Here is a 22,141-nt window from a genome sequence, read left to right on the forward strand (position 1 = left end):
TGTGTATGTTAGTTATATGTGTGTGTGTGTATGTGTATATGTATGTGTAAGACCTTTTGTGTTTGTATATATGTTATATATGTGCAAAGCCTGTGTATATATATATGTATGTATATATATATATATATATATATATATATGTTTATATATGATTAGTAATACTGTTTTAATTAACTACCAGCCACTATCTTAGTACTAGCTTTGGGAAGCGTAGGCTCAGGAGATGATTGCCTGCTCTCTTCTTAATTGCATACATTGGTCAGCTAATGGTCCTTGATGGGTATCTGAATTTCCTAGGCTGTTGGGTCCCTTTTTAAAATTTACACCTACAGAACCCAACCCACTGGGTGCAAATTATATCCAGGGTGTAAAAGCTAAAGCCCTTATTAAAGGCAAGCAAGCAGGCAAACTGGACACTGAGAAGTCCATCCCTACACACTTTCCAGTGTGCTGAATGCACATTCCTTGAGCCTCACTTAAAACAAAGTAGAACCAAAAACCAACTCAGCGTAATGGCCAGCTGTGTTCAACTCAAAACTGGAAATGTTGTTGACACGGTAACATTTTTTGTCCATCATTGGAAATGCAGTTGTTGGTTTGGAAGTCAAACTGGCCATTTACACCCTCGAGCTAAGCATTTGGGTTGTGACAGTGACTTTTTAAAGGCTACCTTGCTATACATATTCACAGTACCCTCTGCACAAGATCCTGGCTTCAGACAGAGTGCTCAAGTGTTTGGCAACTGTCCTGTAGCTCCAAGAGCCTGCAGGGTTGATGGACTTAGAAGCCGCTTCAAAGCTAACCTCCCGATGGGATCTGGCTGATGGTCCAGGGCTGTCTTTGCTTATTGACCTGATTCATCATTGCCTTGGGCTGCGACTGTAAAAGATTTTCCTGTGGTTTTGGAGTAAGTCCCAGGCCCCTTGCTTTCAGCTGTTGCTTATCAGGCAGTACTGTTGAGCATTGTGGAGACCGAGGTGATGAGCTCAGGTGGGAGCTGGATCGTGTCCCCTTCACTTTGAGAGAATGTGACCATGTTTTTTGGATAAGACTTTGAAAGAGAAATAAGGTGTAATGAGGTCATAAGCATGAGGCCCTGATCCAGTATGTGGCTTTCTAATAAGAAAAGGATGCTCACATGCAGAGAAGGTCACGTGATGCCCCAGGGACAGGGCACTTCTGCAAACCAGGGAGAGAGGCCTTGGGGGCATCAGCCTGCAGATGCCCCGCGCCCGTCGGAGGCACTTTGTCACCGCTGCCTGCGCTGACCAACATGGGTCAAAGCGTCTGATGAAATCACCTGCAGCAATCCACTCGTGCACCAGGAAGCCAACACATCTGCATAGCTTGGCCAGGGCCACACAGTGAGTTGCCTAAAGACCCAGAATTCCAGACCAGTCACCTACATCCCAGCCCAACATTGTCCTTGTGAAAAGTAAGACTCTGCTGGACTGAGCAAGTGTGATTTCTTCAGCTGCGAGACCACTGACCATGCTGCTTCTCACACTGCACTACGGAAACCAGTGTTCCCCAAGCAGGACTGAGACCCAGGCTCCCACCCGAGGGGCGACCGTTACGGACCCTTCCCAGTTTGTAAGAAGAGAAAAGGAGTTGGATGAAATTATCTCATAAATATTTTTAACCAATTTTTCTTGAATTTGGTGCTTGAAATGAATGAATCCTAGCAGGAACGAAATCCCAAAGAATGTGGGATAAAAGAAACACCGTGCTGGTAGCAGAATAGAAGCAAAGAGAAGGCGGCTCAGCAGCAAGGGAAGCCGAGTTCCCAGCACAGCCGCTGAGGAGGAAAGAGCTCCCAATATCGACACGGAAAGAGAAAGTGGCCAGTGAATGATACCAAAAGTGAAGTGGGGACTGTACCTACAGACCAGGGGGTGCTTGTAAATCAAGGGAGTCTGACGCACACTTGGGTGCTGATAAATTTAAAAATAGGTAAGATGGAAGTTACCAAAATTGATTCAAGGAACAGAAAGTCTGACTTCCACCATTAAAAAGGTACACAAGTCATTGATGGTGCCCTCTGGCCACCCATCAAATAAGACCCCTACACAGCAGCATCAGCAAAACAGCTGACCAGGGAGCCCCATGCTCGCACCCCTCAGACCCTGCAGGAAGGCGACAGAAGCTGTCTGGGCCAGCCTTGCAGGAACTCCGCATCGCAACCACCAGGCACATTCCCACTCAAGGAAAGCCACTTTCAAAATGGCAGGACAGGCTCATGTAATATGGTGGCAACCTGATTCCCAGCTCCCCTCTGGAAGCCCAGGGAGCAGAGCAGGTATTATTTGTACCTACAGGAGTACCTGCAGGACTGACCCTCATCGCCTACTCACATAGCATGGACGGTGGGCAGGAAAGGAGGCAAAATAAAAACAGATGCATTGAAAATGAAAGACTTCTGAGCATCAAGCAACCACAGAGTAAAAGATAGGTTATGGAGGAGGAAAAAATATTTGCAGATAATGGCAGTGAGTATACAGAATATATAACCCTTCTTGCAACTCCATAGCAACAAAATAACCCAATTAAAAATGGGAAAGAACTTGAATAAGCATATTTTCTAGGAAAATATACAGATATTTAATAAGCACATGAAAAAATGCTCAGTATCACTAATGAATAGGGAAATGCAAATCAAGAGCACAATGAGATAGCACTTCACATCCATTACAGTGGTTACTATACAAAAAAAAGCTTAGAAAAAGACAAGCGTGTAAAGGATACGGATGTGGCAAATTGGAACCCTGTGTCCTCCTGATAGGTAGGTACAATTTTGTGACCAATTATGGAACAGTGTGGTGATCCATCAGAAAATGAAAAATTGATTTACCATATGATTCAGCAGTTCCACTTCAGGGCATATATTCCCCCAAAATTGAAAGCAGGGTCTCATGGAATATCTGCACATCCATAGTTACAACACCATTCTTCACACAGGCAAAAGATGGAAGCAACCCAGCTGTCTGTTGACAGACGAAGGGATAAACAAAGAACCGCGGAATATCAGTATTCAGTCTTCAAAGGAAGCCGATTCTGACACAGGCCCCGTAGGGATGAACCTTGAAGACATGATGCCAAGCAAGATAAGCCGGACACAAAAGACAAGAACCGTACGATTCCACTCACAGGAGATGCCTAGAACAGACAGCCCTGGGCACAGAGACCTAATGCAGGCATAGGGAGACCTGGGAGTGGGGCACCGTTAGCGACAAGGAGATTCCGTGTGGGTGAGGAACACGTCTGGGCGTAGGTAGGGGTGGTGGTTGCACGCGTTGTGGGTGTGCTTAATGCCACAGAGTGTGCCCTTGGAGGTACCGTGGCCCACCTATGCCTGCCCTTCCAAACGTGATTGCAGACGCCTGCCCTGGATAGTTCTCAACATGATTTATAATTATGCAGAGAAGCACAGAAGACAGTTGTTCTTCTCATTGTGCAAGTCTAGCCTGATCTTGACCGAATAGTAGTATGAAAAAATTAATGTCAGAGCCCAAACTTATTTGTAAACATAGATATAAAAATCTAAAATAAAATATTAGCAAATCAAATTTAGTAATATATGTAAAAAAGCTTATGACCAATTGTAAGCTGGGAGTATAAGGACAAATGCAGGGTTAAATCTTCTTTTATAATCTCTTAATTTTCTCGGTGTTGTTAGAAAACATGAAAGATATGCAGGACCCACTCATGATAAAACGCTCCTCGGGAACTAAAAGGGGACTGAAAACACAGCCAACAAAAGGAAAGGAAAGAGAAAAAGTACAGCAGAGGCTTCAGCGGTGGGAACCTCGGTTCAAGCCCAGTCAGGCGGGAGATGCTCCTGGGAGCCCGTTCCCCTCCTCCCAGTGCCCTGGGGTTCCCAGTCAGGGGACAGCATCAGAAGAAAAGACCAAGGTCAAGGAAGGCAGAAGCATCTTACTTACAAGTGGTACGATCGTCTGCATAGAAACATCCCAGAGAATCAAGAAACTAGTAACTAATTCCTCATGGTTGTGCTTTTCTCAAAATCCATTTACGGAATCAGTATTCCTCCGCCAGTGGTAACTGCAAAAACTGACAGAAAAAATAGTAAATAACAGTGATTTCAGGGAAAGCTCTCTAATGCTATCATTTTGTCCCCATTTCCCAGACAGTAAGGAAAAGTTGGTAAGCTTGGAACGACGGGTTAGGACAGGCCATCCTGTCCATGGTGTGCCTGATCCTCTCAGGACACTCTCAGGGAAGCGTTGGGGGCGAGGTCTCCAGTCAGTGTGGGCCAGAGGGACGTCGGACCAGCTCTCGTCTGCTAACACACCACGTGGCGTCGGGTTGCTTGTATCCATTTATTTTGCACTCTGTGCCAACCATGTTCTAGACACTCAGGTGTGGCGGTGGACAGGAGAAATACAGTTGTTGCCCCTGTGGGGCCTATATTCTAGGGGAGAAGGCAGAAAACATATTTTAAAATCATTCTTATGGAGGTCAGTGCCGTGATGGAAATAGGAGGGAGTGACAGTGAGTGACAGCAGACAGCTGCCTTTGAGCTTAGACTTGTGAGAGAGAAGAGGACCAGGGCAGGTCTGCAGGACCGGCCAGGTGGGCCAAGGGAGCAGGTGTGGAGATTGCGAGGTCAGGAGAAGCAGCAGGTTGGGTGCTGAAGTGAAGGAGTGTACCAAGGATGATCCACAAGGCTGGAGAAGCAGGTGGCTTCCAGATGGACCACTCAGGTGGCCCAGGGCCTTGATGGACAAGGTCAAGTGTGACTTTTGTTACATGGACGTCAGGAAGGGGTGATTTTCGGCTTTTGCAGAGGTTCAGTGGGTAAATGATGGTGGTTAGGACTAAGTTCATATCCGTGCAGGTTAAGTTATCATATGTTCAGTGCGAATTTCAGATCAGTTGCCCTTGCAGAGAAGGAGAATTAAAGGTGACAGCCAGCCTTGAGCTCTAAGCATCCAGGCAGTGTGCGTGAGGTGCCCAGCAGGCAGGAGGGGACCACGCTTGTCTGCTCAGGCTGCAGAAGAACCGCCTGCAGGACCACCCTGGGAAAGCAGGAGAGACCTGCTCCCTTGGTTCCGAGGTCCACGGGGGAAGACACACCGCAGGCAGCTCTGGGGTCACATAGGCAACGTTCTTAACCACTGGGCTCTGCCGCTAAGGGAGGCCTCAAGTAGTAAAGCCCCTCCTGAGTGTCCCCAGAGGCTGGGTGGCCTTCATTGCACAGGGAAGTAGAGGTAATGCCCTAACTGAATGGGTGTCTGGCTTCATGCCCGCAGATGTTTCTCCCAGCCCTGAAATTCTTGGTTTGTTTTGATAAACAAAGATAAGGCTCCTCATAGGCTCCGTAGTGCTCTTGAACTTGGCACAAGTGTCATCAGCCACATCCAGCTCTTGGCAGTTGGAGTTTCAAGTTGAATAGTGGGATTTGCCCGCCATACTGTGAAGAAATCAGTGTTGGCAGCGTGCTGATTCCATGTCCTGACCAAGAGACCACACAGGAGTGGCCAGTAAACTAGCTTTCACATGGACGTGTGCCAAGGCCTTCTAACTCACATTTTTTTTTTTTTTTAATAAGAAAAGTTTTGGTTTCTTTTCCCAAGTTGAATTTCCTAGAGCTGCTCTGTGCAGTTCAGCCTACTGTCCGCATGTCTCTGCTGGCCAGGGCCAGCCTTGCTCACGTCTGTCCTGGGTCAGGGTTCGTTGGATGTGGGAGGTTATTCATATGATGTGACACTGCAATCAGGGGACATGGCTGTCTGCAGACGCCCGGTGAACTTTCCCGTGTGTGTTGTCACCAGGAACTTGGAGCTGCGAGGGGCTCCCAGGCATGGCTCTCCTGCTTCCAGCCCTCGTGGCCCCACCAGATGCTCCTCCCTCATGACCCCCCAGGCCCATCGTGCTACCTGGGGACCTCAGTGCCACCTCTCTGAAACCCACGGTGACTCCCTGGGCAGCACAGTCAGCGCACACCATGAGAGGCATGAGGGCTGCATCTTGTGTTGTGAGGTGACGTCAAGGTGACCTCCGTCTGGCCTAGATTCAGAAGTTAGCCTTCTTCCCACAGCACAGCAGATGAACGGAGGGGTGTGGGTGGGTGCAGGCGGGGACAGATGGGACGATGACCTCACGGTCAAAGAACTCAAGCACAGCTCAGGGGTCCGAGCCTCTGCCCCTCCTTAAAGTAATGCCAATAAAGAGAGAACCTCGTCTTCATGATTTTTAAAAACATATTTCGTGGAAATACATGTAAAAATTAAGTATTATTTGGGGATTCGTTTTGATGTAAATAGCTGACGACGTATTTTCCATGTGTCTTCACTTACCTGTGTCAAGAGGATCCTTCCCATTTAACACATACGCGGCTGTTCCATTCTCTTTAGTCATCAGAGGTACTGTGTTAATTTATGCACTTCCTGTTATTGGATATTTGGGTCGTTTCCTCTGTTTCTGATACTTTTGAACTCTGTGTGTGTGTGTGTGTGTGTGTGTGTGTGTGTGTGTTCATTGAAAAAATTTGAATGCAACTTTCAGAGGTCATCTTGGTCTGTAGTTCTTGTAGCCCAATCCCAGGCAAGTGAGTATTCATATGCAGTGTGTTCCTAGGAGGGCAGTCGCTGCAGCCTAGGGTGTGAGCTGCGTGTGAATTCCTTTCCTCACTGATACAGGATGCGGCCCGTATGTGCGGTGTTTGGATTTCCAATAGCGTAAAACAAATAAGTCTCCATATTCCATTTGCAGTTCCCCAGGAACTGAGTTGCAAGTGCATATGAATATCTTAGCAAGGGGATTCATGTTTCACAGATGGCCTGTCCCTATCTCTTGCCTATTTTTAAATGGAGTTATCTTTTCCATTGTTTTATAGCAACACTGAAATGATATGGACTCTAACCATTTGTTATAAATGGTTTAAGATTCTCTGTGACTCTTTGATCTTATGTTGTGCTCAGTATTATAGAGGTTTTGATTTTTCATTATTGTTTTTATAAAGTCAAATTCCTCTCTTCTTCCATGGCCTCTACATTCAGTACTTTGGCTTTCTCAGATCTTTCTCATCCCTGAGCTTTAGAAATAGTCTCCTGTATCTTCTGTTTATAGTTTCCATCAATGTTTAGAAGACTGTTGATCCGGCTGCCGGCTGTGTTGTGAGCCGCGGCCGTGACATTCGTTAGTCACACATCCATCTTGCTCTGATTTAACTGCCTCCCTGGAATCCTCTCGTAAATTCCCATGTACATGAGGGTGTTTCTGGTTATTCTCCTCCATCAATCTTTTGTCTATTTTGTGCAAAGCACAAATGATTTTACAGTTCACTATTATACAGAACAGTATAATTATTTTACAGTATAATACAGTATAATTTTTCTGTATCTGGTTGATCAAATTCCCTCCCATTATTTCTCCTTTTCAAAATTGCATTTTTGGTGTTTTCTCTTTCACATAAACTTTAAAATGAATATGTCGATTTTCTTTCTTAAAGTTTGAAATTTATTAATTATATTGAATTTTCAGATTAAGTAAAGCATCATGCCATCCGACTTCCAGAAATCATATCGAATCAGAAATCTAAGTGTAAAAGTTGCATCCATAAAGTTTGTATGATCCGGCAGAAAATATAACCAAATTATTTAGACTCTGGATGAGGAAAACAGCTTTCTACCTATGGCTAAGGGCAACAAAACAAAATATCAGATATTCATGAGTACATAAAAAAAGACAGAAACTTTTGCCTGGCAAAACTGTGCACAAGAAAAGTCAAAAGACAAGTGACAAGCAGAGAAAACATATGCAACATGTATCACAAATAAAGACTATCATATTAACATGCGAATCATAATACTTCACTGTGATGGACGAAATGGTATTCCTAGTACTAGTAATAGTCACGCCACTGTATTTACATACACGCGAGATAGATGCAGACAGACAGAAGACAGATGGATGACAGATAGCACGAATGTCCGTGTCCCTCCTTCTGAAGTCCACCCGAGGGCTCCCCCAGCTCAGACCTCCTGCGTAAGTAAGCACACTGCATTGGGAAGGCAACAGTAAATCCTAGGACACCTTCTCAAGTCACAGCCAGGACGAGCCGAGTTTTTCCTCCATTTTCTTTTCTCTATTTGTAGAATAAGCCCACTTTCCCCTCATCTCGGGCAACCATCGTAGCTTTCCATCCTTCACCACTCGTCCGTGTGGCTTCTCAGGGTCCTTCCAGTGTGACTGCAGGACGACCTCCTTGTGTAACCGGCACTCACTGCACTCAGCTGAGTGAACTCCTCGCACCTTCCCGCCTCGCTGCCCCTCAGCTGCATGCCTTCTTCCTCCTGGTGGTGGGAGCAGAATGTCCAGCAGAGGCTCTCCAGGGTGGGGGCGCTGCAGCCGGCCCCGGGGCAGGCCGGGGGAGCACCCTGCTGCCCCTGCCATGCTCTCTTGAATTTCATGAAGCAAGTGTGTTCCCCACTCAGGGGACCTCGGAGCTCCCCGGCCCAGCTCTGAGGCTGAACCGTAACAAGCCAAGTTTTGGGAAACGTGCTTGACTGTATTCCGTGTAAAATACCTGCTAGGCAGATGGAATGGCACGGCATGGACCATGTTAGTGTCACAAGGGACACTCCTCTGAACGCCTGTTTATACCCTGCGTTGTACGAGAGTGTTTGAGGGAGCTGACTGAGGTTAGAATTCAGGTCTCCATGTCCTAGACTGGCACCTTTCCCAGTGGAAGTTTCCGCCTTTGTGTGCAGTAACCTGACAGGGCTGTGGCTGTGAGCCTGAAGCTGAATAAGTCTGCTTTATTTTAGTTTATTAGAAAGCCACAGGTGCTGCAAGGTCAGGTGATACTCCTAAGGTCACACTTGCTGTGCTGTGGTTGCTGTCCTGAATGCCAACTGCTTTTCTCTCTCTCTCTAGATTCAATCACTCAGCACAAGGTCTGCGCCTTTGAAAACTACCTGTTGCCGTAGTGCTAAAGACACCAGCACGGGGCATCTGCGAGGAGGAGCCAGGCGGAGGAGCCTGAGGGCACAGTCTGCCTGGGGCGAGGTGCTGTCTTACCTCCAGTGGGAGCCACTCACGGTTCAGAGAAGCATGCCCGCCCTGCCTGGGCCCTCTCTATGCAGTGCTGTTCTTTTTATCTTAATAATGATCACAATTAAGAGACGGCAGAATCTTTGTCATTAAAGCACTGTACTTTCAAATAAAGAGTGGAAATCCCTTTAGTCGTCTTATTACTCAGAACAGGCAACGAGCTGCGTCAGTTTCCTGGCTTAGACGCCAAGACCTTTTCGACGTCTCGCATTCTAGGTATGAGGGACGTCTGTTAGTCATTAAGTGACATTTGTGTACCTGAGCCTTCTTACGGTCATTGAGGAGGACAGGTGTGCAGGCCACATGATGACCGCTTGTCCACGTGTGGCCCTGGTGCGCAGAGCCTCACCAACAGGAGACCAGAGCTGCACCGGCCACCCTGAGTCTGCGGCAGGGGATGAGCCCTGCACGCCCTGACTGGCTGGCCGCCTAAAGGAGCAACACTAAGCCCAGGAGAGGCTGAAGATGCCACTAAGAGCCACCATGGCACTGTCCCTTTCTGTGTTACTCGCTGTCACTCAGCTCTTGTTCCCAGCTCAGGTCCACGTCAAGTGTAATGGATCTGTTGTTAGAACAGGAGAAGAGGCAGCCCTGCGGCTGGAATTGAGGTATCCGGGTTCGTAAGCATGGCGCTCACCCAGCCGTGCCTCATGATGCTCACTGAGTGGCAATGGCTGGACTTAGGTGCAGTCCAGCACCCCAAGTCCATGCCCTTGCCTGTGTCCACAGCGCCCACCACCCAGAGGTCAGAGGCCGACAGAGTTTGTGCTGACTCATGCTGAGGGACACCGCAGAGCTCCCATCTGCCCCAGCTCCACCCTAGAGGGAATACCAGCCTAGCCTCTGTCCAACAGGGCTGAGTCCCCACACCAACCCCAGTCCCTGGTACTAACCTGCCAGCAGCCGGTGCACCAAGTCCATACGTGCTGCCTTGCTCTCCTCCCGCAGCCCTGCGTTGGTTTCTCTAGATCTGCAATCCCTCACCCAGTGCACGCAGGACTCTGAATTTTGTTCTGTCTTTAATTTGGAAAAGTGGGCAACTCTCAGCCCTTCTATTCAACAGTGTGATAGGCTTTCTACCCAGAGAAGAAGGCAAGAAAAAGAATTCAAGACTTACAGACTGGAAGAAGTAAAACTCATCATTCTCAAGACTGCATGGAACGATACGTAGAAGTCATAAGGAATCAAAGAAAAACATACCAGAACTTACAACAAGTTGGGCAAGATTACAGGGTACAAACCAATATATAAAACTTGTGGGATCATAATTCTGTAATAGTTAGTAGGCAATTTGAAGTGAAACTCAGAATGCAATTTCATTTATAGTAGCATCTAAAAACATAGGACTAAACTTGGCAAAGAGGTTTAAGACCTGTACACTGAAACATGAAGCATTGCTGACAGAAGTGAAAGGCTAGAGAAATGGAGAAATGTGTGAAGTTCCTGGGTCAGAAAACTCAGCATTGCCAAGAAAGCTGTTCTCAAGGTGACATACAAATGCAGAGCAACAGCTGTCAAAACCGCAGGTGGCTTCTGTGTAGCTCTGGAAAGCCAATGCTAAACTTTATATGCAAACACAAAGAGACACTAGGAAACAAACATTAAAAAAAAAAACAAAGTTGGAAGACTGAGAATACCTGATTTCAAAACCACTGGAAATGCAGCAATTGGGAAGCAGGGTGTTGGCGGAGAACAGACGTGCACACAAGGAACGCAGCAGGAATCGATGTCTCAGTCCTCCTGTTTATGGTCTGGTTTTCAACAAGGTGTTAGACAACCCACCATAGTAGAGTATTGCTTTAACAACTTGTTCTGGAAAAAACGAAAATGAAAAATTCAAAAGCCCTTAGATTTTATCTCATAACACATGCAAAAATATACTCAAAATGGACCAAAAATGTAAGTCGGATCTCTCAACCTCAGCCCCAGGGACACTTCAATGAAGAAAGTGGTGGAGGGGCTATCCTGTGCACAGTTTGCCCAACAGTGCCTCTGGCTCCACCAATAGATGCCAGTAGCACCCACTGTGCCAATCAAGATGTTTCCAGATACTCCCAAATCTCTCCCAAGAGCAAAACAGTCCCCAGTTACTGATACTCTGAAATATTATAGTGTTTGGAAGAAAGCAGAGCAAGACCTCTCCCATCTCAGGTTAGGCAGGTTGAGATCTGGCACTAAAGGTATAATTCATAAAAACAAAAGTTGGGCTTTATCAAAATTTTAAAAATTTACTCTTGGGAAAAAACCATTAAGAAAGTGAAAAGATAAGCCAGAGACTAGGAGAGTATTTGTACACAGTATATCTGCTAAAAGACTCGTATCCTGAGTATGTAAGGAACCCTCGTCACTCGTTAATAAGATCAACACCTCACCCAGAAAGCTGTGAGAGTGATCCATGAGCACAGGAAGAGGCTCTCCACATTCCTGCTTAGGGACATGCAGATGGCACCATGAGACGCCTGCTGCATTCCCACCAGAGGTTGGGAAACAAAAGACTGAAACCAAGAGTTGACACACATGTCCAGAGACTGGAATGCTCGTGCGTTGCGGGTCTGCCTGGCCATGCGGGTCAGTCTGAAGAACCAGTTGGCAGGTTCTTCACAAATGGAACGTGCTCACCACGTGTCCAGCAGTTGCACTCCAGGGACGAACCAAGAGACCTAAAGACGCATCTACACAGGATTGCAGGCACGCGTTCACTGCAGGCCAGCTGCCCGTCTGCTGACACCTGGCTAACCCGAACTCTGCATCCGTGCCGCAGAAGGCCACTCAGCAACAGACAGACGAGGCGTGGCTCTGTGCAGCATCACGTACGATCCTCAAAATAGGAAAAGTCAAAGAAACCAGAGTCAAAAGATTGCATACTGCATCATTCCGCTTGGATGCAACTTCTAGAGCCCAAAAGTAGAGAGGCGGAAAGCAGCCCAACGGTTTCCTGTTGCTAGGGTGGAAGTAAGAATAGACAGCAAGCATTTTGGGCGATGGAAACATTCTAAACCTGGATTATAATTGTGATTGCACAGCTGTGGACATTTACTAAAATCATTGGTAGTCCTTCAGTGAGTGAAATTGTGGTGTGTAAATTATGCATCACTGAAGCTGTTTAAAAAAAAAAAAAAGCTGCGTGGCAGCCACGGAGCCCTGCGCTCCTCAGCTCTCCTCAAGAGCGCTCTGTTCAGCAGTAATTAATGCAGTTAGGACACCCCCTCCAGCCTCCAGCCTGGAGGTCCTTTAAGGCTGGCCTCAGCTGTCAAGCCAAGGCCCTGCTACCCCTGTGCCATCCTCAACCAAGATTGGGCAGAGCAGGGCCTGGGGACCTGGCTGATTGTGCCCAACTCCAGACCCCTTTCTTAGCGGGTCGGTGCTTCAGAATCCCCCTCTGAACCCGTTGAGTTGGCTGAGGCCTCGTCCACCCTGCAACGTGGTCTGGGCTGTCAGAGCTACAAGGTGGCTGGAAAGCTTTCCTCATCTGACCCTGTTCCCGCCGGCCTTTATTTCCCTAGGAGTGCCCCTGGTTCCCCTCGTGCTCTCTCGACTCCGCATCAGCTGCATGTGGGGACGCACTTGAGAGAGAGTAAGGTGATGCAGGTACAGTCCAACAGAAGTTGGGTGGACACCAGTAGCCAGCACCCCAGTGACACAGAATATTAATAGTCTCATTTATATTCAGGTCAGATTTTGCTCTAATTTACTTACAGTGGCCTGGTCCCTAGTGTTTGGGGTTGGGGAGTGTGAGTGTGGGTAAAGGACTGTAGGACTTGTATTAGTATCTAAGGATGCTAGGCTTTTCAGAGGCTAAACAACTGACCCTCAGTCACATAAATGGGTGGACAGAAGAGCCAGCGTGGGGAGGCAGGTATCCTGCTTCAGCTGTAGCCCTCAGTGCTCTGCACTGTCCTGCAGGCTTGTCCAGCCTGAGCAAGGTGCTCTGGCTGGACATAGTTTGAGAGTGTCCCCTCTAAAGTTCCTGTGTTGGAAGTTCGGTCCCCAGTGTGGCCATGTGTGGGGCAGTGGGACTGTCAAGAGGCGAGGCTTGGGGGAAGGCAATTGGGCCCCTGTGGTGTCCTTCGAGGGGATCAGTGTACCCTGGGGACCCCAGGCTCTCTGGCTTCCTCTCTGCCTCTGAAGTCTCCCCTTGCACTTGTTTCTGCTGTTGGGATGACATCTACTGGGAGGTCCTCTCCAGAGCCAGAGCCTTGAGCCTCCCGTACTGTGGGTTCAATGAACCTTTTCTCTATAAAGTGCCCCAGCTGTTGTGGTTCAGATACGACTGTCTCCTTAAAGTCTACGTGTCAAAGGCAGTGCACCAGTGTCCACAGGTGGGGTTTTTGGAAATGACTGGAACTGAGGGCTCAGACTTCAATCCGTGGATTAATCCATTTGATGGATTCACTATTTGAATGGACTCCTGGCTGGTAATCATAGGCAGGTGGGTGGGTCGTGGTTGGAGGAAGCGTTTCACTGGGGGCACAACTGTAGGGACAGTGTCTTGTCCCTGGCATGCCCCCTGTCCCCGTGCTTCCTGGCTGCCAGAAGCTGAGTAGCTTTCCACTGCCGCACCCTCCCTCCATGATGTTCCTCCTCACCTCAGGCCAGAGCTTTGGAACCAGCCAACCATGGACTGAATCCTCCAAATCCTTGAGCCAAAGTAAATCTTTCCTCCTCAAAGTTGTTTATGGTGGGTACTTCGGTCTCAGTGATAAAAAGCTGACTAACAGACCAGCCTTGGGTATTTTTTTATCATAATGAAAGATAGACTAATACAAAATGCAGCTATTTGAAACCGTTGGTCGGGCTGACAACTCGTGATCAATTTTTAACTGCTTACTGAGGCCACTGCCCTTGGCATTGTGTAACTGTTCTGCATTTGATACATAGACCTCGGGGTGCCCACACCCTCCTTAAACTTACAAAGTATTTCCATAAAACCTTAATTGACATTTGCCTTTCAGCCTTTAAATAGCAAGAGCCTTTAACCAAATGACGCTGTTTGAAAAAGTATAATTGGTAAGGACAGACCACATCTGGTCAGAACTGCTCATTAAATTGGAGCAGGAGAGATGGTAGTGTGAGGTTTCTGATCCTCACCTTCTCCCCACAATGGTGACATCCATGGTGCCTGTGTAGACCCTTTGAGGTGGTTTGAAAACCACTAGTCTCTGCGACCCCTCGTGGCACTGACAGGGCACCAAGACCCCTGAAGTCATGCAACAAACGAGCAGTCCTATCCAGGGAATCTACCTCAGAGCTTCTGACCTACGGTACTTGTGCCCTTTGTGGCCAAGAGGACACAGATTGAAATTGGATACGCAAAAGGGGTGAGTCTGGTGGAATTCAGAGAACTGCTTTGAAAGTTGAACATAACACAAGGGGAGATGAGTGAGGTTCCGTCTGACTTTGTCACGAGAGCTCTTCATGTGCCATTGTGGCCTGCGCCCGTGGTTATGTTCACACACAGCCACGACGTTTCAGAAACTCTTCACCGTGTGTCCAGGAAAATGTCATGCCTTGGTTTTGGAAATGCCTCTCAGTTAGCTTAGGAAATATAACTTCCAGGTAACATTTATAATCATGCCCTTTATAATTCACTGGAAGAATGTGTGAGAAAAATCTCTCTGAGCATACTTATGAATGAAGGACTGAGACCTAAGTGCTACCTCACCTGGGAAGATGGTCAAGCGGCAGATTCTAACTCGGTCATGGGTAACTGGGATGGGGCCAGGGAGCAAGTGCCCATGAGCGGCAGTGCTGATTGAGTGGAAAGGTTGCAAATACTCCCAGGATGTTACGAATTTACATTCCATTTACTTCTGATCAAGAATTAGTGACCGGGGAATTTTAACGCCTTGTTAAACCAATTTGCTGTTTGTAGCAGCATATTACAAATAGGTCGTATAACTCCTGTCAAAGTGTTCAAGGGTGGCGGGGCACAGTGGCACACGCCTGTAATCCCAGCGGCTCGGGAGGCTGAGGCAGGAGGATGGCGAGTTCAAAGCCAGCCTCAGCAAGAGTGAGGCACTAAGCAACTCAGTGAGACCCTGTCTCTAAATAAAAGACAAAATAGGACTGGGGGTGTGGCTCAGTGGTCAAGTGCCCCTGAGATCAATACCCGGTACCCCCCACCAAAAAAAGTTCTCAAGGATGGCCAAGGTGGTGACTCAACTTAAGCCGTTAGAATCAACTGAGGAACTTGAAGATAGCTACAAACTCTGGACTCCACCCCAAGGACTGTGATCTAACTTGTCTGGACATCCACGTGCTGGGGAGGAGAGTATCACCCTGTGAACAGTGGACTCACAGACGTGTCTCTCACCGCGAGGACCCTTATTGCATGCTTTCATAACACCTGCTCCCACCCCAGACCACTGGACTCCTGGCCACCACGGGCCTGCCTTCCTCTTCTGCAGCTGTCGGTTCAGTACCACTGTGCAGATGGGTCATGCAGGGCATGGCTCCCAGCCTTGCTTCTTTTTGCTGTGTCCTTCTCTGGCAGTCCAGCCGTGTCCTGTGTGTTGCTAGGCAGGATTCAAGGGCTTGCAGGTACTACAGGCTTGTTAAACCATGCATGCCCTGAATAGGGCAAAGTAAATGTGATATGCGCTAGCCACTAGCCTGGGGTGTAGTAGTGAAATGTTTGCTAAATCTGGATTTGAAGCCCTGGGAGATCCACAGCTAAATAAGCCCTCGACTCTTTAAAGCAGAGGCTTGGGGTGTCATATTGTCATCATGGCTTAGGAGTCTAAGCCTCTGGGCAGGACTGAATCAGATGTTGGCAGAGGAGAGTAGGGGGGCAGTTTATCCTTCTCCCTCTGTTCTGTAGTCTGAATATTTGTGTCCCCTTCCCCAGATTTATATGTGGAGATCCTCACTCCCTGGGTGATGGTGTTAGGAGGCGGGCAATCGGGAGGCGATGGGTTCAGGTGGGTGGAGGCTCATGAGAGAACTCAGTGCCCTACAGAAGAGACTCCAGGGAACTTCCTTGCCTCCTCTGCCACATGAGGACCCAGCAAAGGCCACTATCTGTGAACTAGGAAGCAGCCTTCACCAGACAACAAATCTGCCAAAGCCTTGATCTCAGACATCCGGCTTCCAGAACTGTGAGCAATACATTTCTGTTGTCTGTGAGCCACCCGGTCTGTGCATTCCCTCGAAACGGCCAGAACAGGCTACGACATTTCCCCTAGCCGTGGGATGCACAGAGAGGTGCATGGAAACTGGCATTTCCCCAGTGCCTGGGATTGTTAGGACAAGTGAGTGTCACTCCCTGGCCTCCAGGATCCTCCTGTGCATGTTCAGAAGTGCTGTACTGCGCATCACACAGTAGGACGTGGTTGCTGTGTAGATCAGAAGTTAACAGGTGAAAGGCTTGAGAAGCTGTCAGTCTCCATTAGATTAAATAGGATTGTCCTCAGCCCTGTGTTATCAGAAACTCAGCAACTGGGTTGCATTAATCAATTAGGGAAAAAAAAAAAAATCAGGAGAGACCTGAGAGTGGCCGAGAAGGAGCTTCTGACCATATGTGTCAGTGCTATTTGAATAACAAGGATTTAGAACTCAAAGGGAGACTAGCCTTATACTCCATTTACTTCTAAATGGAAATGAATGATTTATGTATTCTGAAGACCTCCCTGCCCAGAGTCACCTACAGTGCCAGTCACACACGGCCATTTCAAAGCCTCAGATCAAGCTGGGACCCCTGGGAGAGGGGACTTGCTTAGCAACACCAGGAGCACTCCTGTGCCCCCGGAGTGTGGCCTCCTTGGGAAAGCACCTTCCAGAAGGAAAGGTAAGGAAAGCAGGTTATTTACTGCAAGGAATTAAGATAATGAGATGCAAAGCAAGACACAAAAGAAAATGAGTGCGAATCTGCCAGACCATAAAATAGCCCTATTGTTCAGAGACTGTCATTCTGGGCTGTGCATCAGGGCAGGTTGGCTGCTACAGGTAAACACAGACCACAGGCTCATTTCCCTTTCTGTTTAAAGCCATTGACGGCAGTTATTTTACTGTGCATAACAAGGCAGTTATTTTACTGTGCATAACAAGTGTGGATTAATTGCACATGGAGTGAAATCACAGCCAACACTCACCCCTGTGCGTTTCCTGTCATTGCTTCCTTGTGTGACCTTTCCCTAGTTAGAGGAAATCGTACTGAGAAGAATAAGTATTGTGTAGGGAAAACACGAAGAAGAAAGAAAAGGAAACAGACAAGGGCCAGGTTTCTGGCTTCTGAAATAGTGAAAATCATTGAGTACACTTAGGAACTAAAAGCCGCCCTGCTGGATCACACCTAGAAATACTGAAGAAAATGTCAGAAAGCTTTACAAGCGGCTTTTCAGATGTGTTGCGGGACTCCTAAGGTGGAGGTGTCCAGGGGCCTAGGAGTCAGGAGAGAACTGGACCCAGCCGGGCTCTGGGGACCGGGGCTCTGGTAAGGGGTCAACAGATGAGGCCGGGGCCTGTGTGGAGCGAGAGGCATGGGAGCCGAGACCCGGACAGCACTGACGTTCTGGAGGAGAGGGGAAGGCCCAACTGGGTTGGCAGAGAAGCCAGGTCAAGTGGCCACAGCTCCCGTCATGGAGGGAGAAAGAAGCTGAGCAAGTTTCAGGCGGCGGCGTTCACGCAGGCACGCCTTGCCAACTCAAAAGAGTCGGGAAAATCAGTGTATGAGGAAGTCCCAAAACTAAATCTGTCAATTTAAAAATGTACATATAAAAAATTGGCACATCAGAAGAAACCATGATGTTGGACTGGGCTGTGGCTCCATGGTGGAGAACTTGCCTTGCACAAATGAGGCACTGGGTTTGATCCTTAGCACCACAAAAAAAAAAAAAAAAAAAAAAAAAAAAAAAGATTAAATATGTGTCCATCTACAACTAAAAATATTAAAAAAAGAAAACCCATAATGAAAATGACAGCCTATCCAGAGCTGGAAAAGAAGCTTTGGGGAAATAGCTAAGGTAACGTGTACGAGGAAATGCGTAGTCCTAGCTGCGTGTGTTAGTAACGGAAACAAGAACCTAGAAACTCATTAGCTAAATGCAGAGTGAAAGGAGTTGGGGAAATCAGAAAAAGTGTTAGGAGAAATAATAAGCTGCTAGCACAAATTAATAAAATAAAAATAAAGTAGAAAGAATATCCTAATAAGAAGATGTTTCTTGATAGGCAAATTTCCAGAAGTTGGATCAAGGATGAAAACAAAATTAGACATGAAAAGGGAAGTGTAACTACTACTCACGTACAATTCTAAATTTTCAAATTTTGAAGTATTTTGAAAACATGAAATTAACATAAAGCAGCCTGTGGAAAGTGAAAGAAAATGTAGAAGTTGATGTCAACCTAAAATCACAACAGAGAGAAAGGCTCTCCAAAGAACTATGAGTTTACTGGGGAAGGATTGGTGGCAGGCTAGGATGTGTGCTGTCATGGGTCACATCTAGGCAGGTCGAGGCAAGGGAAAACTCGTACCTGAGTTGTAACCCGTAGGGAACCCCTGTCCCCGTCAGTCAGCGAGGGCACCTCAGGCCACTTTGAGTAGGCAGCTGCTGGGGAGACTCCCAGGAGAGTATTCCCTGTGTGAAGGTCACAGTGGCCTTTGTGGGAGATGGTGGTCTTCAGAGAACCCCAGAAGTCTTTGTCATAGGCACGGTGTCATAGTGTAGGTAGAAGGTGTCCCTCAGAAGCTCAGGAGTGAGACACTGCGAGGCTTAGAGGTGAAATGGATACCTGTCTTGGAGATCAGAGCAGGTCCTTGTTCCCCTGGTGGTGACGATGAAACACCCAAGAAATCATGGAGCAAGACAGAACAGAGATCATAGAGCAGAGATGGTAGACCCAGAGCAAGTGCCTGTGGGAGGGAGCGACTGGCCTCTGTAGATCTCAGGTTCCCTTCCTCCCTCACCCTCTGCTTCTGTCTTGCCTATGGTGACCAAAAGGCAGGGAAAGAGCCACCCAGGCGGTGTTTATCAACGACTCTTGTGTTGGGAGGAGTGATTCCCCAGAGGTGTCGGACCTTGAGGGGGGAGCGCTCTGAAAGTACTAGATTCCATTTCCTTTTCTCTGAGTTAGCCCCATCTTTCCAACCAGTCATTTATTATCTAAGCTGACTACCTGTCCGTGTGACCCCATTTGATTCTGACCATTTTCCCTTTAGAAGTAAGTGACAGTATTCAGCAAAAACAGACTTAAATAGAAAATCACCATCAAACAGGGAGGTCTGGAGGGGGTGCAGAGCTGCCCTGCCCTCTCCCTGGGGCGCCGGGCTCCGGCATCCTCCCAAGCTCAGTCTGCAGGACCCTGCTAAGGAAGTCACACGGATTTGCTGTGCAGCGCTTCATCGGGCGTCCCCATGCAGCCATGGCCATGGAATCACGGGTTGACCAACCTCAAGTCTACAGCCCTCCCCTCCCTGGAAGCATGGTCACCAAAACCCCAGCCAGGTGGTTGGCCTTTCTGGTGACCACCCCAGCCTGAAACCCTCCAGGGGCCACCATGCGGAGACCCTCCAGTGTGCTCAATGTGCCCCTCCATGTCCCCAAGACTGCAATCAACCCATCAGCTTATTCAGCTGGCTAAGGCATTGTGCCCCTTTGCACTGTGATCGGCAAGGTTCACCGGTGACTTCAGTGAATTTACGTTTTCCCTCAACACCCCGTTGAGATTCTGAAGTGCAAATGAGGACTAATCATATACTAAATCTAAATAAATACAACAACATGAAGAAAGGGGTCTTTTGCCCTTTCCCTCATCCAAAGTGGATACTAGCTCATTTGAAGACTTAGAAACAAACAGTGACTCTAAAGCAAATACAATGGGGACAATGTGTAACCCCCAGGACTAACAAGGCAGTGGGGACCTCGCATACCCAGCACTGGTGGGGGCACTGGTGGGCATAACCTGACACAGTGGCTTGGGAAAGCAGTCTGTCAGTCAACATGGAATCCTAAGTATTTGCATCCCTGACCCAAATAATTAATAGTAACAAAATTTTCTAAAAGGAGGAAAATTATCTTTGTCCAAGAATATTCATTGTCTCATCCTTGATATTGAAGAGAACCTAGAAGCAATCAAGTGTTCAGCAATATGGAAGTTATTTGGTAAAGTTGTTGAACATCAAGCTGATGAAATGTCAAGCAGCCATTACAGATTTTAGCTAGGAAAACTGATACAGGGAATGTTTATGATAGGAAGTAAAAAGTGAAAAAAATATACTTACACAATCAGAACCACACAGCACTCTGTGTACAATACGGCCAAACTGTAGGAAGGTAACATGGAGAAACCACAAGACTGAGGTAACTGGACCTGATTAATTCCTTGTGTGATTTTTGATAAAGTTACACTACATGGTCAGCAATATTACTAATAATTCTGAAATGAAAGCTTCAGGCACTTCATACTCAAAACCAGTTGCTCTCACCGCCCTCCCGGCTGGGTGTTGAACTGGGGCTATTTCCTGTTTCTTCGCCTACATGTCGGCTCCATTTCTGTGGTTGAGTCACTCAAGTACCCCTGGCCTGAGCTGCCTGCTCAAGTGGGATGGCCACACCCTCGCAGCCCCCTCTGGGGGCAGCTGCTCAAAGGAAAGCTCTCTGTAGAGGACACCAAGTCCAGGCAACGCCCTCCCCTTCCCTCTGCTGGTCCTTCTTCCCTGCTCTGCTTCTCTCTCTTCTGTGTTTTGTGTTTGGCTGCTGTTGGCTGCGGCGGTGGTGTATGTGTGTGTTTTCTGTATTCAGCTCAATTCTCTCCTTCTCTTCCATCTGTTTCCATTTTCTTTTGGAAAGCCAAAATGGCTTCCACGGAGCTGGAAATGACTTCACGTAAGCGAGGGTCAGCAGGACTGCGCTCCTCCCTGGCCCTGGGGAGAACCCTCTGCCCGCCTTCTGCGGGTGCTGGACCGTACGACGACCACAAGGGGAGTCTCCATCTCCTCGCTTCACTGTGACACCCGTGCCCCCTCCTTCCCATTGGCAGACTCTTGTGATCATCTGGACGGCCGCAGGCCCACCCAGATAACCCAGGATAGCATCTCTATTTTAGGTCAGCAGATTAGACCCTCTCCCCTCTGTGACCTTGATTCCACCTTCCCGACCCGAACGCAGACCTCTTCGCCAAGCCGTCTCTCTGCCCCTCCAACTCACACCGAGTCTGTGCTCACTGATCCTCCGTTCTTAGTGGCACCCAGACCAAGAACCCGTAGAATTCATTTTCCCAGAGCTGCAATTTCTTCTCTGTCAATAATCACAGTCATGCCTGTCCTGGTGCCCAAGGCACAGGATGAAGGCCAGGAGAGGATGCTCTAGGGGAGGAGTTTGTGAGCAGATGCCCCTTGATTTGCACTGTTCAGAGACATGCCCACCCAAACACAGATCAGAGACCCAAGTCAGGAATCCCTAGCACAGCATAGGAAATGCACAGCAAATAGCCTGGCTCCAGACACTCCAAACGGTGGGGAAGGAGATTGCCTGCTTATCATTATTGGGCGTGCTTAGCAATTACTTGATGTAATTGGCTGTAACGTAAGGCTAGAATGTGTCTATTTCGGAGTCATCCGTGTTTCTAATTAGAGTGTCGCGTCCCTGCTGTCAATTTTGCTTCCGCTACTCTACTTAAAACCATGAAGTTTATTTTTTGTGCCAGGAAGACACTATCTATTTTATCCCTCTAATATTTGAACTGTTAACTGAGACAGTAATTAAAATTATTGACCTGAAACTAAACAAGAGCATACACATATCCTTCAGGCTACACCAATATTTTGTTTGGTCCACGTCCCCAAAGCAGGCCTTCACGTTTCCCAAAGCCATCAGCCCTTCCAGGGACTGAGCCCCACCTAGTCCTCAGACGCTGCCAGCACCATCGCTTCATTAATCTGGTTTCGATTGTTAAGTGTTTGGATTCACAGCTTATCTGTGGGAACAAATAGTTGTTCTATTTTGAACATTCCAGAGGGAAGGCTCGCTGAAGTGTTGCTCCAGCATCCCTCCCGAGGCTGCGTGTGAACGCGGCCAGGCTGCGGGGCAGACCGGCTGGGCTGCGCCTGTCAACACAAAGGCAAGGCTGG

At 47.8% G+C, this 22,141-nt stretch overlaps 1 protein-coding gene across 2 annotated transcripts in view; it reads left to right on the top strand.

The window, feature by feature from the left end:
• The window catches only part of Mcph1 (microcephalin 1), a 191,047-nt gene extending 181,849 nt beyond the window's left edge, over positions 1-9,198 (top strand). For both annotated transcript variants that reach the window (XM_047549261.1, XM_047549262.1), the window contains one exon: positions 8,902-9,198. In XM_047549261.1, coding sequence (XP_047405217.1) covers positions 8,902-8,954 — 53 coding nt within the window. In that variant the 3' untranslated portion in view covers positions 8,955-9,198. The remainder of the gene's footprint in view (positions 1-8,901) is intronic.
• The last annotated feature ends 12,943 nt before the right edge of the window (positions 9,199-22,141 follow it).

The sequence above is a fragment of the Sciurus carolinensis genome, chromosome 4 (genome assembly GCF_902686445.1).
Source record: "Sciurus carolinensis chromosome 4, mSciCar1.2, whole genome shotgun sequence".
NCBI lineage: Eukaryota > Metazoa > Chordata > Mammalia > Rodentia > Sciuridae > Sciurus > Sciurus carolinensis.